At 36.4% G+C, this 16576-nt stretch overlaps 2 protein-coding genes across 2 annotated transcripts; one reads left to right on the top strand and one right to left on the bottom strand.

The window, feature by feature from the left end:
• The first annotated feature begins 2042 nt into the window (after window positions 1-2042).
• LOC132598888 (L-galactose dehydrogenase-like) lies at window positions 2043-5791 on the top strand. The gene is made up of 5 exons (XM_060312031.1): window positions 2043-2372; window positions 2939-3167; window positions 3714-4013; window positions 4451-4579; window positions 5464-5791. The coding sequence occupies exons 1-5, from the start codon at window positions 2206-2208 to the stop codon at window positions 5593-5595; spliced, it is 957 nt and encodes a 318-aa protein (XP_060168014.1). The 5' UTR covers window positions 2043-2205; the 3' UTR covers window positions 5596-5791.
• A 481-nt stretch (window positions 5792-6272) lies between these two features.
• Window positions 6273-16220, bottom strand: LOC132598887 (probable protein S-acyltransferase 23). Its single transcript, XM_060312030.1, has 13 exons — window positions 15567-16220; window positions 15357-15497; window positions 14214-14326; window positions 12680-12759; window positions 10881-11044; window positions 9858-9996; window positions 9670-9769; window positions 8684-8735; window positions 8525-8602; window positions 8329-8427; window positions 7379-7457; window positions 7113-7261; window positions 6273-6759 (listed from the first exon to the last, which is right to left on the bottom strand). The coding sequence occupies exons 1-13, from the start codon at window positions 15813-15815 to the stop codon at window positions 6571-6573; spliced, it is 1632 nt and encodes a 543-aa protein (XP_060168013.1). The 5' UTR covers window positions 15816-16220; the 3' UTR covers window positions 6273-6570.
• Window positions 16221-16576: the final 356 nt, after the last annotated feature.

Raw genomic sequence — 16576 nt, 5'->3', positions numbered from 1 at the left:
GCTTGGGACTTGTTCTTATTGACTTTAGGGTAATTTTTCGTGAATGAGGTGCTGGGGAAATAAACCCCAAACCTTAGATATAACTAAAAACGCGTAACCCGACTTTTTGACCCGAATCTGACCCGATTCGCGATTAATCCGCGATGCGGGACCATCGCGCAATGGTCTGCAGCTAAATACTCAGACTTGCGCGATCGGCCCGCGATGCGGGGACATTGAACGCGCCCCCACGCGCCTGAAAGAGCTACGTCTGTCGGTTCTGCACAGCGTTCTGTAAAATTGACATAACTTCTTGTACAGAGCTCTGTTTGGGCTCCATAATATACCGTTGGAAATCTATTTCAAAGGGCTACAACTTTCGTGTTTTAAGTTTCCTCAAATTCCCAACGGATATTCACCAAATTGAACTGGAAGACAGACGTATCGAAAATTTAGCCGATTCTATCGAATTTTAAGTGTCTTACTATTAGCCATATTGAGACGATCATATCTCCTTGCTCCGATCTCTGATTGTCTTGGTCCTTATATCGTTAGAAATGTATTTCTACATACTACAACTTTCATTAAGGGTACTTTCCCGAATTCCCAACTAATCAAGGAGTTATCTCTGCCCGAAGTAGGCCTATCAACCATTTTCGCAAAACGTTCAAATCTTCAGTTTTTCGACTAAAACTCTAATGATATGAGTCTAAACTTAGTTCCAAGATACGGGGTGTTACAAAAGTATGCTGTTAGAGGCAACTTTCATTTTCATAAGCAAAATAAAAAAGTACACAAGTGTTAAGAATTAGACAAGTATACCGGAGGAGGCAGAAGTTCACTTTACAAAAGAACAAAGTATGCTGTTAGAGGCAACTTTCATTTTCATAAGCAAAATAAAAAAGTACACAGGTGTTAAGAATTAGACAAGTCTGCCGGAGGAGGCAGAAGTTCACTTTACAAAAGAACAAAGTATGCTGTTAGAGGCAAACTTTCATTTTCATAAGCAAAACATCAAGTATACAAGTGTTAAGAACTAGAAAAGTATGCCGGAGGAGGCAAAAATTCACTTTATAAAAGCACAAAGTATGCTATTAGAAGCAACTTTCATTTTCATAAGCAAAATAAAACATTATTAACAAAACAACACCAAAAACACATAAGATTGCATAAAAACCAAAATTATTAACAAGACAACACCAAAAAACCAAGACACGCATAAATTAACTTAATTCATGAAGTTATGCCGGAACAGGCATAACTTTATGCCGGAACCGGCATAATTTTATGTCGGAACCGGCATAACTTCAGTTTCAAAAACCAAGAACTCTGCCGGACCCGGCATATGTTGCCTCAGACAAACATATTCTTCACAAAAATCAGATTATTAAACAAAAATAATAGCAACAACATAAAACAGCTGTTCACAGACAAAACTTCAAAGATTCAACAAAGAGAAAACTAAAACGCATATCAAAATCAACTAAAACATATTACGACATTCAAAAAACCAAAATATATACATGGGGAACGAAACTAAAGTTCAGAAAATCATACAGACACTGTAACAAAACACTATAAATTTAAATTAAAAAGGATCAATTAAATATAAAAAACGACGAAGACAAAGATATCAATTCAACAAACGACAATCTAACATAAAAACAAATATTGAAACGAGCAAAAGATCCAAATTCGTACCTAAATTTTAGAATAGATAAGACAAACACAAAACAGAGCAGGAACGAAGAAACAAAAAAAAAAAAAAAAAAAAAAAAAAAAAGGGCAAATGACGAAATGGAAAGAGTTTTAATGGGGTAAGGGTAATTTCATCAAAAAAATTTCATTAAACAGGCGGCAAGGACAAAAATTAAAGAAGACATAAATGAGGGGCAAAATATAAAGACAAGCCCAAAACAAGGGCACCCCGCGCATAAAAAAAGGAAGGAAATCTATGCAAAATCTTCCCAAGAGTCCATTCAACAGCAAGCAGGCCAAACAATCAAATATATAGCCCATAACCTTTCCCATTAGTGGCTCACAAGTCACAACAATAATTCATTACTTGTCGTGTAATTTTCAGTTGTCTGAGTGAGCACACCAACTACTGTCTTTTTCCACAATAGGCTCTTTCTCATCCACTCACATTTGTCATCTTCCTACTGAAACAGAACTGAAGAGAGTATTATATTTCAGATTTGAAAACCCTAACATTTCCCATCAAAAATGGCATTGCAGCTCCGGCCACTGGGCAACACTGGACTGAAAGTGAGCTCGGTGGGGTTCGGGGCTTCCCCTCTGGGCAAGGTTTTCGGGGATGTCTCTGAACAAGACGCCTTCGCTGCCGTGCGTGAAGCATTTCGCCTCGGCGTCAATTTCTTTGACACTTCCCCGTACACACTTCTCTTTTTCTCTTCCTGCAGTCACACATCCAGCACATACATTACACTCTTTCACTATGGTTTTTTCATTATTATCTATGCATCACTAACTTCTTAGAAAATACACAGTATATAGTTCAACTTTTTCTTAAAAGGCATAAATTTAATTTGACTGGGCACCGGGTTTAAAAAACAAATGGACATTTTTGAATCTTGTAGTCTTAAATTTAAGATGCATTTTTGTACTCTTAAACTTGTCACGTAGAACGTTGGAATTGGAAAACTTACTGAATATAGAAAGAGACACGGCAGACCAAAAAAAATTAAATTGGGACGGAAGGAATAATTTAAATTACATCCACAATTAGTGTTAAAAAGGAAGTGGATGCAGTCTTATCAGTATGCCGTGATTTAAAATTTGGATCAATCTCTGCCATTTGAATTTTGTGAAAGATCAGGAATCTGCATAAGTGATTTGAAACTTTGGATCCGCTTCTTGAATCATGTTGCTGTTGAATTCGGAAATGATAAGTGAACTTCTTAAATTGGTGTTCTTTTCTTTAATTGGTGACTTTCAGGTTTTATGGAGGAACATTATCGGAAAAGGTACTAGGGAAAGCTTTAAAGGCTCTTGGAGTGCCCAGAGATCAGTACATTGTGTCCACAAAATGTGGGAGGTACAAAGAGGGATTTGATTTCAGTGCTGAGAGAGTGACTAAAAGCATTGATGAGAGCTTGGAGCGGCTGCAACTTGATTATGTTGATATGTTACAGTGTCACGATATTGAATTTGGGTCCCTCGATCAGGTGCTTTATTGATTGATCATTTAAGTTCGATTCTTCCCTCTGATATTTGTACGAGTCCTTTTTTAAAAACGATTTTTCTGAATACTTTGTAAATATGTATAATATAAAAAGATTATGATATAAGACTTTTTATGCTGTTTCCAAATATGTAACATTTACTTTTAATAAACTGAGTCAATGTCTGATGCACACTAAAATTAAAATATTTTGATCCTCGTACTTTGAAGTTTGTCATTCCCTCAGATTGAAGGAAGTACATCATAGGTTGGCTAAGTGATCTGTTAACCTTGTAAATCTCTTATCATCCTTTCCTCAACTTGTCATATTGATTACACGTCAAACTACGTGATATGTTCTCAGTGTTTGATATGTCTGGTTTTCAAAATGCTATCTTTCTTTGTGACATTATCCAAGTGGTAGTCTTTGTTTTGAAAGTAAGATTTATAGCCCTCCTTCCCCACTTCACCACTTTGTCACGATTTTGTTTGTGGAAGTCCGTAGTTTTAGCAAGGGAGTTTTAGTGTCTTTTTTTTTTGTCTCGAACAGATTGTGAATGAGACGCTTCCCGCCCTTCAAAAACTGAAGCAAGCTGGAAAGATCCGTTTCATTGGTATAACAGGCCTTCCTTTGGGGGTATTCACTTACGTGCTCGATCGCGTCCCTCCAGGCACAGTTGATGTCATCCTGTCATATTGTCACTACAGTATCAACGATACAACTTTGGAGGATCTGTTGCCATACCTGAAGAGCAAGGGTGTCGGAGTGATCAGTGCTTCTCCTCTTTCAATGGGCCTTCTTACTGAGGCTGGAGGTCCAGAGTGGCACCCTGCTTCTTCTGAACTTAAGGCATTTTTCTCCTTTACTAATACTATCCTATAAGAGCGTGGATTACTTGCTAAAGTTGCCCTACTTTAGATTTGTTATGTTGTACTATCTCTGCAATCTATTCATTTCTTCCCATCTGTCTGCCATTAGATGAAGATTGAATGTTTGGTTGTCGTACTCGGACAAAAAATTTAACTCCTTTAAATATCGCTTATTGAAATTAGAACATATAGAAGATCTCACTGAGAACGAGCTATTGGCTTTTAAATCCATGGACAACTTCTAACTTGTGATATTAGATGTCTCATTTTTAACTTGTACTTGGCTGCATCCAGTCTCTCAAAGTTGTTCTTCTCTCCGCTCTTCAATGCTTCTTCGTGAATCTTCTCCCAAAATAAAACTGAACTTTTTCTTAATTTTCTTACTCACTCATATGTCTGCATATTTTGCTTCAACAGGCTGCATGCCAAGCTGCTGTTGATCATTGCAAAGAAAGGGGAAAGAATATCTCAAAATTAGCCTTGCAGTACAGCTTAGCAAAAACCGATATTTCTTCCGTACTAGTGGGGATGAAGTCCGTTAAAGAGGTTATCTTTTTTCATCGATCCCGATCCTCTGCATCCAATTCTTCATTTATGAATCTGGTGTCATCTTTTGAACTTATGTTTTCTTCTTTTCGAGGTAATGATATTATATTTTACATTTGTCATAAAAAGGATTGGCTGGCTTCACTATGTTGCCGAAAGAAAAAAGAATAGGGAACAGAATTTTTACTTCATTGACAGATGAAAAATGGATTTGCTTTCTTATACTGACTAGAAATTGGACAAAATAGTAGGATTAGGTAGAAATTCATGACCCTTGAACAGCACAATGAGATTGTGTAAGTGAACAGGGACAAAAGAATGAGCCTGCAATCTGGTGTGTTGCCAAATCTGCACATTTGTTCTTTGTCAACTTTTCTGCCAAAGCACATGCGATGTTCATACTTCCCTTGTTTAAACATTACCTAAGAACAGATGCATAGATGATAATTGGTTACTCTCCTGGAAAGCTTTGTATTAGAAGTATGCAAGTCATTTTCTCATTTCATTTTCGGAAATGGTGCTGATTGATTTCCTGAGTAGAGCGGAATGGATACGAGCTTTCATATAGCCAACCACAACTAATTTAGTTTGAGGAATAGTTGATTGATTGATGGAGTACTAGTTAACTTGCAAGTCCTTTCTGGAAGTCTGCTTGAGCTGGAAGCTTGAGGCACATAAATTTTGCAACAAATGTCCAACAATGTGTATCCGAGTGCCTAGCCCAAGCATCCTTTTTAGATGGTTTTATGCTTGTCCTCTTGTCTGTCCACTCAGATTCTTTGTGTTCACAATCTTCTCTCACTGTTGTGGAGATCACATTTTTCTATGGATATTTTTTGAGGATACTATATTGGCTTGTGTCATGATATATCTTTTGCTTGAAGGTGGAGGAAAATATAGCAGCTGCCCTAGAACTAGCAACTGCTGGGATAGATGAAGAAACATTATCAGAGATCACAGACATTCTGAAGCCAGTGAAGAATCAGACATGGCCTAGTGGTATCCAACAAAGTTGATTTGTTTGACAGTTCAATGAGCTGTGAAATAAGGTCTTGTGATCACCTTGTTGTGTATGTTTATTTTCACTTGGACATATAAAACTAGTCCGAGTTGAAATTGTATGTTGTATTCTTTGAGCTTTTACCTATCCAATTTGAAAAAAATGAATAAATATTGCATTGTTCAAGTATAGGAGCCGGTTTCGATTTTTAATGCCTTTTTGGAAAGTGTCTAAATAGAGATTTAATGGGAGCAAATTTGACCTAATGTTGTGGACAGGAGTCCAAGTTTACGAAGAATTACTGTATTATTTTGGTTTCGGGGATCAAATTTGATCAAAGACCTTCAATTCAAATTTTGTTTGCTCCAAGTGGTAAAAGATTTGGTGGGAGAAACTATATCTAGTTCAGTAATTTTAGTTTGGCAGAAGATAGAATCTTGTTTTTTACAGTATCAAAATTTGATATGGAAAGACCTAAAAATATGGATCGAGTTTGTTCCTCCGAGAAAAAAGTTCCTTCATCAAATGGAGACCCAGATTTGACCTTGTGCAGTAATTATCAATCATCATTATATACTGGATATTCAAGTAACGGTAGAAGAGTATTTATAACGGTTATACTCGGCGGTAACTAGAATATGAAATGAAATTATACTAAAATTCCTCATACTCAACTCATTCGTCTTAAACCTCCCGTTAATTGTCGAAAGTCTTCTCATTACTCGACTATTTGATACAAGATGTACAAAGAACAGTATCATTTTCAATGAAGCAAGTGTTACGGATTTTTCCCCCTATAATTTTGTGGGATGATACTTTTTTTTACAATGTAAATAAACCAGACCCACTAGCATCTTTTTTGTTTTTTGGGTACATTGGCAAAGACAAAATAAATCATAGCCCCTCGCATCCTTTTACAAATACTGAAGAGGTCACCTGGAGGCGTCTGGTAATTTATGCATCCTTTAGCAAGCAGGGATTATAAATGCTGCTATCTTGCAACATGCTGCAATGGTGGCCATGCAATCTCTTCATCATTTGTGTAACCATTAATAAGGAAATCAGAGCAATTCTTTCGACATCCATGGTTATAGGGATTTCGGAACCTCCCATCTGGACCACGAAGATACCCATATCTTATAGCATTTGCCATTTCATTGGTTGTGATATTTCGAGCTATCTGCATGGACGGAAAAGGTTCATTGCATCAATTCTCCATTCATTTGTTGTGACATACAAGCAATATTCATAAAGGAAAGCTCCACTGCATAGATTCCCCAACTAAGATACTAATGCCCTATTGGGATAATACTTCTTCAAGCCTCACAACACTATAGTAAATTACTAAATGCCTTGTAGAGGCAGCCGATACATTAAACCCCACCCACCCAACACCCTTTCAAGGGAATTAGGTCAATCAGATTTGGGGGGAGGGGTAGGATTGACTACTAAAGTGAATCCTGAGCAAAATATCTATAGGCTTCAGCTGCATAATGACCAGGAAGGACAAGCTAACCAGGGAATCTAATATACCTGGGATATCTGTACTACACAGAGTGTTACAGCAGCAATTAGAATAACCCCGTCCATGAACAGAAAAGCAACTACACCAGGATAAGCAAGGACAACATGATGTAACCACGGTTCATCAGTTACCAACGATGGTACTGATGTCCAAATTCCTGCAAGAGGTAAAAAGTTATAACTGTCTTAAACAACCCAGTGTTGTTTTATTAGTGTAAGCTACCAGTATCATCCTTAAGACATGCGATACTACAGATAAAGTGCTTTTAACATACTCTGGAGAGAAACTGCAGCTGCAACTATAGATGTCATAGAACCCATACAAAGGAAAATGAAGAAGTCCCGCTTATTCCTCTGCAATGTTCAGCAAGAATGACAGTTAAAAGCACAGGAATTAATAAAACTACTTGCAAAATTTCTAAAACTTTGAAGATGCAAGAACTGCTCGTAACCTGCATTTAGTGAGGAAGTCAACAAACTGATGCAAGATAGGCAAAAGAGAGAAAAGGAATAAGAAATGAGGTTGATGCCTGATTAATCTCAGAAGGGAAGTGTTGATTCTAGTTATGTAATTACTGCAATCCATAGTTACAGTTTTAGAGATTCATAGCCAACGAGCTGCATCAATAATACTCCCTCTGTCCCAATTTATGTGATACACTTTCCTTTTTAGTCTGTCCCAAAAAGAATGATACATTTCCTTATTTGGCAAACATTTAACTTTAAACTTTACCTTTTACGCTCAACAAGATGATCTATAACCACACAAATATCTTTGGCTTATTTTAGACCACAAGATTCAAAAGTTTTCCCTTATTTCTTAAACTCCGTGCCCAGTCAAACTATATCACATAAATTGGGACGGAGGGAGTATTAATTATGTGGCCCAAGAACCCCTTCAGTAGTACTATCATAGTTTAGTGAAGATGTGAGGAAACATAGGAGTGAAAACAGGAAATTAAAAAAAAAAAAAAAAAAGGGGGCAGCCCGGTGCACTAAGCTCCCACTATGCGCGGGGTCCGGGGAAGGGCAGTGAAAACAGGAATATAAAGTTAAAAATAAGATACTAACACTCATTTGTATTGCATCTAACCAGAGGTGCCCGTAAAGGACAAAACAAGAGGAATAACCAGGCATACAGAAAAAGAAGAATTAGACAAAATTAACGGCTAGCAGATTTTTGTACACTGTGTATGCTCCTTTAGAATCTTTTAAATAGTCATACCTTCCCCACACAATTTGAGACCCAGGGGCAATGATGATCGAATTGTTCAACACAGCGGTTGCAAGTAGGACAGTGTTTTGACCGAACAGGTCGTATGATCTTGCATAAAAATGTTCAACAATCAACATCACAAAACAAATGCATCATCAAAGGTAGAATATATCTTGTCGAAAGAAGACAAGGTTTTCTGAGAAACCTTGCAGGTGGGGCAAAGCTGAGACCAGTTCCCAGTCCAACTGGAAGTATTGTTCAGATCAATATTCAATAGTGGATCCTGTATGAATCAGCTAACATCATTAAGTAAATTAGAAGACATTAAAATCGCTGTTGAACAGATTCCAAATGAGAGTGATACCTGAGCATCAGGTTGACCAGCGACCCCGATCTTGATGTAACCTGGATCTTTACTGCAAACCAAAATGAAACCATCATTTTTAGCTCTATAATGAGGCTCGAGAAGCTGAGTGCAGGCATACATTTACCAAAATGAAACACATACAAGAAAATGTTTAACTTTCAGGGCCAAAATTAGGATATTGCCAAATAAACAAGCCGATTCATTTAAGTTCAACATTGTACAGGACAAACTCCAAAAATTCTATAACCAATGTCTAGGGATAATAGTGATATAAAGGACAAGAAAGAGCAGACTGATTGAGTAGATGGTCCATCAATGATAATGGTGAAAGGGAAGGGAAAAGGACAAGAAAGAGCAGACTGATTGAATAGATGGTTCATCAATGATAATGGTGAAAGGGAACGAGGATGAAGCTTCTTTAAGAACAAATGATTCTTTTGCTTATCCGGTAAAAAAAAATATAAAAAAATCAGTTTATCTTCTGCTTTTATCGAAGTCCAGTTTGGAAAGATCTAATTTTCTCCTTTCACAAATTTATGGTCCCTATGGATCACAGAATCACGCAGATTAACTTTTATGTGTCAGTGAACATGTCAGATGATTGCAGTTCTAAGACTGTGACTGCAGTCGGCGTTCCAGAGTGCTGTGTTCCTCTTTTAGTATGTACATAAAATTTGTGAATCATACTATAGATTTTGTAGAATTAGGCAAAGGGAAATAACAGACTATAAGGAACATTTGCATTTTACACCCGTATCAAATGCTACCTTTGCCTCGAAGTTTCCATGCCTCATACTCTGAATTGGGGAACCCCTTGTGCACTACCATACTCTGATTATGTTGATTATTTGCTTAAATAGAATAAAGCCCACAAAAACTCCCATTGGCTTTAATACAATAATGGGGTTTAGTATAATATACATAGTAAATTAAGTGGGTTTTATTGCCTCATTCATTGAAGTAATTAAACAGGAAAAAGTTACCTACTGCAACGAACTAACATTAGGAGCGCAGCAACTGCCAGGGAAACAGCAGTCCATCCCCAAAGTGCGACAACAGCAGTAACTTTTGTAAGACCAGGAGCTAGCAAAAACAAGATCCAGTAATTAACAATTAGCAAGCCTCCAACTAAAAGAAGGAAAATAATACCACAAGAAGTACCATCACCCACCAAAGAGGACTGAATTGATGAAGAGAATGATGTTGACAAGAATAACAGAGAATAGAACTGGAGCATAACCTTTTGGCCCCATTTTAGCAGGCCAAACCTTGTCTTTCCACTGCTTTCTCTGTGATCGTTGGGCATGAGACTGCACAAAATTGAATTTCAAACTGTCATTCAGACAAAATACTTCCAACCTCAAGACAATCATTCTTTTGTGCAAGGAATATTTTAAAACTAAGAGCAAGTTTTACGAGATTCATCATGCTAACTTGCCTTTTTCATAATAAAACTTCATGGGATAAGAGTCACACAACTAGAGCAGTATATGTGTTCTAAAATATGAATTCACCTTGATTCAAATTGTGCGTCATGTGAAAAGAGTAGGAGGTGAACCAAAAAAAATAGAGAAGGCCAAAGCATTAACATATCATGCAACATAATCCCAAGCGTTACTTCCCCATGAACTATAAGGTTTATTATGAATTTGAGATATGGAGAAGCTTTTACTTTTTGGAATCATAATGAAATGAATTAAAACCACTTGTACGAAGCATTTTGCTCAAGAAAGATTAATCCAGAAACATTCAATTAAATTACAGGACAGGTTAGAAGTCAATCAAAAAAGACCTCCACCATCTCCCAGGTATTTATTTGAGACTTGAAATCCATGACAATCCAAGTCATCCATACAAGTTATGGATTTCGGCAAGGATCCAAATCCATCCATTCAAATTCATCTCAAATACACCGCCTAGAACATGAAATAGTTACAACGGAAAGGACGGACACGCGTATACGAGGATTAATATTATTGCATAACCCAGCACGTCAGATGACAGAATCTTCATGATAGTACTATTTTCTTTTTTGGGGATTAAGATAGCATTATGTGTTTTAAATATTCTCGTTCACAATCGCATTTGGATACAAGCAACCAATTAGAATTTCCAGGTGGAAATCTTTCAAATTGTTCAGAAACTGTCACTATGGACCATAGATAATTTCTATATAAGTATAAGAGTTACCTACAAGTATAAGTGCTATTTGCCGATGACCTTTATCAGATGCAAGCTCTGCAGGAGTAAGTCCGGCCTTATCTTTGACTGTTAATTCCTCCTTTGTGCCTGCATGTACAAGTAAAGTGCAAGCTTCTGCATTTCCTCTTAATGCTGCCCAATGCAAGGGAGTGCAACCTGCAAATGTTTGAAGTATCAGCAGTATACAACTATGTTTGTGCTTATAAACAACAAAATTGACGCCAGATGTATGTAGATAGCAATTATCATGGTCAATCAGTAAAAATTCAATTAAAAGAATAAGATCAACCAAAACATCTTCCAGATAAAACGTTTTTCACATCAGTCATGATCACAACCCCCCGAGAAAAAAATGACTAATTAAACAAAACATGAAGCCAATGGATATTTACTCTCAAACTTTCAGATATGCCCATGTCAAAATCTTAGAATGCTGCAACGGGAAAGATAGGACCCATAAGTTAATGGAGGAATGCTAAGAAATACCACCTCAAAAGGGGGAAAAAACTCACTACATTTAAGTCTTCCAAAGGTTCATCCCAGGAAACACACAAAATCCCAAATGATTTCTTCAAATCAACAAGAAGAAACTTGCTCAAAGGAGATATGGACTTCATTCTCCACTTAGTATATACCCTTGGCAGCTCGCTACAAACCACCAACTCAATATCCAATTCTTCACAAAAAAAAAAAAAAAAAAAAAAAAAAATCCTGCAGTGTCACTTTCCTTACATATCTTCCTATTAGATGCTCAGTTGAATTTCGAAATTCAACTGATAAAACAAAATATATGTGCACTACTTACTCGTATGTAAAAGATTCATTAATGCAACAAAAGTCCAGGATTAAGTTAGTGCATGTATTACAAAAAGGCAGCGCTTTCCTTACAGAGTCCAATCATATCACGCCTACGATATTTCCACATATTTGAGCATTTAGATTCATTAAAAGTTTTTAGTATAAGTAAGATTCGCCTTCTCAAGGTAGGGGTAAGATCTGCGTACACTCTACGCTCCCCAGACCCCACCTGTGGGATTACACTGGGTTGTTGTTGTTAGTATAAGTAAGAATTAGTGTTTAAAGATAAATATGATATAATGATTCCCTTCTTATCAAAAAAAAAAAAAAAAAGAAGAAGAAGAAGAAGAAGAAGGAAAGATGCAATGATTCACTAAAGGAGGAAGGAATCCAGAATCTGATTATTAATCTAAGTAAGAGGACTGCAACAACGACTGAACGATCACATGATAAAGTTTTAGGGTTTTGTCCCAGATCAAGTGAAATTCAAACCCTTAATTTTTTTCTGGCCATTGTTTATGAAATTTCAAGCAAAAGGAGGGGCATTCAGCCCCCAAATTTCAAACCCTTTCTCTAACTAAACAGACGCCAAAACTAAACTAAACTTAACACCAAAACTAACAAAAATAGGAACTCTTTCCTTTAACAAAGTATAAAATCTACCTAGACCAATCATCTTATTAAAAGAAGCACTGAAAACAAACTACTAATAAAATGTTTAGAATCTCCAACTATAATCAAACTTTGACAAGTGAAGAAATTATTAGACACTGCAACTTATCTTTCATATTTACACAAGCATATTTTGTAAGACATAATTACACAACCATAATTGCTGGATAACATTGACTCTGAATCAACACTACGGAACATACCAACTTCAGGGTTGCGGCGTTTATTATTTCCATCTCAAAATATTATAATTAATACTTACAAAAGCACTATATATACACCAAGAGAATTTAAGAAACGGTACATTCCATATAAACATACCATCTTTATCTTGTCTCCCCTGGAAAGCATCTCTGAATAGAAGTAACCTAATTGTATCACCAAATCCCTTGTATGCAGCCCTAGTTGGAAATACCATGGAAAATGCTTATCGAACACATTATAAAACAATGGATAACTGCTGCCAAGAAATGACAAAACAATATAAAGAACTAACATGAAGATCAACTCAGTAAAACATTCATTTTTTAATTCGACAAACCAACACCAGAGAGCAAGAACTCTGTCTACCAGTGCTTGATAAAACAAATGTTCACTGTCCATTAGGGAATGACACTACCAGGAATAAAAGATGTAAGATACTTGGAGTAGAAAGGAACACCAAAGCTTGAAAAATGAAAACTACATTAATATAAAGGGTGTTATACAATGTCAAACAATGATTTGATCTCTCTGTTTAGACTTTATTTAGATGAAACTACTAATAGGAAGTTTAGGAACAAGCATAACGAAAGAAGGAAAATTACCAATCCAACTATAACCAAATCTAGAAAACATGGACATCAAACTTTACATATCCAAGCTATACTTGAGTCCTAATGTTAAACACCACTAAGACCTGTGTGCAACACCAATCCACCGAGTTGGGATCTTCATCACCTTACTCTCCACTTTACAACTAAAAGACAACACTTCTTCCCCAATTTTCTGTCTATAGTTTATTAAATGGGATCTTTTAAGGAAGTTTAGGGGTCACTAATCACTTTGTAAGAAACAAACTTCTGACCGAATAACCTATCAACTCCTTTATTCGAGCAATCACGAAATCAGAAAGGAAGAGAAAAGAGGCCTCCTTATATGATTTTGGCACAGTATAGCTTTTACGGCCTTTTAGTCATCAGAGTTATTTTGGTACTTCCTATTGTGTGTTGAATGACTTGAATCTATTATATGTGATAGTGGAATATATGAAATACATGGAGTTTGTTTTTGCGTTATGATCTGATAATCATAGTATATCTTCATGTAACCAAGGCTAGAGACTCTGACGGACATGTAAAACGTCCACGTTTTTGCTTCCCTGACTGTATATCTGCACTTAGGGTCCTAAGATTTGTGGTTTAACATATTCAAAATAATTTGACGCTTCAATTTCTCACGATCATGTCACATATTAACTTTACTTAGAATGCCCGATGCCAGCTGAAAATGGGTTCCAAAATAATTAGTTTTATTACCATTGTGCAGTGAGATACAGAAGACCAAAATAAATAATTGAGAATAAAAGAGGAGCGTATCTTGGAATTGATATGCTAATGAAGTATTCATGATTAGGAAAGGAAGCCAGCTCTCAGGCAAGGCAAAAAGAAATATCTATGCACAGGAGGATAATTTCAATCCCATTAAAACTACAAGTGAATTTGCCATAACTAACACAGAGCACAAAACATCCAGAGATCAGAATGAAAATATAGCAAGGAGTCATGAGAAATTTGTCACTTGAAAATTGAGAAGATGATGGATTTTCAACTCATAACCGAAAACTCATGTAGTAATGCTGGGGTGCCAATCATACCAGTGAAGAGGGCTCCTCCCATCATTATCTGGTACATTAAGGTCAGCATGATACTTTGCGACAAGGTGATTCACAAAAGCTGTTTGTCCATACTGAGCTGCAACATGAACTGCCTGTGAAGGAGGTACACATACTTCAACAGTGGATATAACTGAATAAAGAAACTTCAAGGAAAGCCTTATCCGAGAAATTTAGTTTCTAGTAGGCTCCAAAATCAGGGTTTCACCCAGTCAAAATTTTGAATAATGTAACACATCCAGCACATGCTAAGGTTGAGGAAAAATGGAAGAAGATGACTAGTGGTCAAGAAGAAGCAGGACAACGAGAAGCCTGTAACTAAGGATTATGAAACTGGGATAAAAGAATTTAGGAATAATTGCAAAGGTTCTGTATCATCTTCCCCAAGTGCCCCTGCTGATACAAGCTCAGGTTATGGATTCTTCATTTAAGTAAAATTATTTACCTTATCAAAAAACAACAAAGGATCCTTCATTTAAGTGAAACCTTACACTTGTAGACTAATTAAACAAACAAAACATAGTCCTTTTAATTCAAAGTTTGAACCAAATTCTCTTTTAGTTTTTCAACTACAAGCCTACAACACTCACTCATTAAGAAAAACAACTAGAAACTTTATCAATTCTGTTGCATCCAACTTGGATTATAAATTCATGATCTAAATGAAATAGCATACTATTGAAGTGTGTTACCATCTCATCTAAAGAAGCTGCTTAAACCCATAAAGATTCAAAAGCTCAGGATGACAGTTCAATAAGTTTATAGGTAAACAACAGTACAACTAAGGATGTGCTGGAAGTTACACAAAGACCTAACACTGGGGTCAGTTCCATCATGGACGCAAAACTGTCAAGCTCCTTTCCAGCTACATTCAAACTACCAACTTATACAGATGAATTTGAAAAAAGCAACAACAACAACAACATAGACAGTATAACTCCACAAAGTGGGGTCTGGAGAGGGTAGAATGTACACAGACTTTACCCCTGCCTCGTGGAGGTGGAGGCAGAGAGGCTATTTCCGATAGACCCTCAGCTCAAGTAAAAAAGAAAAATGAAAGTACGGCAGTGAAGAATGAAAATAGCAACAATAATACTGGAATTATGAGTATGTGTTTTACATTACCCGATAACCATTAACATCAGCAGCTTCAACCCGCGCGCCATTCTGCAACAACACGTCAGCAGCAGCAATCGATCCCCGCACTGCTGCCCAATGCAACGCGGTCTGCCCCGCATTATCCGTCGCATGAACATTGCCCCCGTGCTAGAAAACACTACAATTAAAAACTCGATCCTCCATAAATAAATAAAAAAAAAAAGGAAATGTTAATACCTGGATGATATATTGGACAATATCAGCGAAATTGTTGAGAGCAGCCCATTGAAGCGCGTAATATCCGTTACCGTCAGGCTGGTAAACGGAAACGCCGTCAACTTCAACGAATTTACGGAGTTTGCTAAAATCACCGTAAGCGCAAGCAGAGTAAACATCGATTATGGCTGGTTCGTTAGGGTTTTTAAGACCTGAAGTTTGCTGATCTCGATTGGAGTCGGAAACGATCTCGATTTCAGATGAAGCCATTGATAATGTTGGAAACAACGGTAATTCGAAAATCTGGATCCAAGTGTTGAGATTAGTAATAGACTAATAGTTCATTTAATTGTCGTGAACTTTTTTTTTTTTTTTTTGCATTTATTATTATTGGGAAAGGTGAATTATCATTCAAAGCGCAATATTCAGGCGCCTGGGTATAGTCAAGTGTGTTTATTACTCTACGGCTGCTGCCGCGCTGAATTTAACTCAACGCCGTCGAGAAACATCAACAAAAGATTAAATCTTACATTAAGATTGGCCATCCCCTCAATTAATTTTGTAGTTTTTCTGTAAATTTATTTTTTATTATATTATTTTTTTTATTTTTATACCTAAGAAATATGAAAGACAATATTTCAGAGATTTTGCAAGATCATTTTCTTCTGTACAAGCTTAGCATAAAGGAACATATGTTCATTCATTCCTACTTTCATTTACGGGGGAGCACGTAGGTAGGGGCATGGTAGGTTAGATGTTGATTATCATGTGGAAATTGAAATTTTTTATATTGCGATTTCGATATTAATAATATTTGGTACAGTATTTGATATGCATTTTATAAAAGTTTGATATTTGATATTCATAAAGAAAATATCGAAATATCAAATACCATGCCGAAGTATATAGTTACATACTATATCATTCATATATCTCAGTATTATAATAGTACCAAATATATAAACTAGTATTATTAGAAAACTAATTATTTAAACTTTGGAACTTTATCAACTCTATCTTGAATTTAAATG

This window comes from Lycium barbarum, chromosome 6, assembly GCF_019175385.1.
Source record: "Lycium barbarum isolate Lr01 chromosome 6, ASM1917538v2, whole genome shotgun sequence".
Lineage (NCBI taxonomy): Eukaryota > Viridiplantae > Streptophyta > Magnoliopsida > Solanales > Solanaceae > Lycium > Lycium barbarum.
Note: the sequence above shows the minus strand (reverse complement) of the source record. Positions and strands in the feature narration are given on the sequence as shown.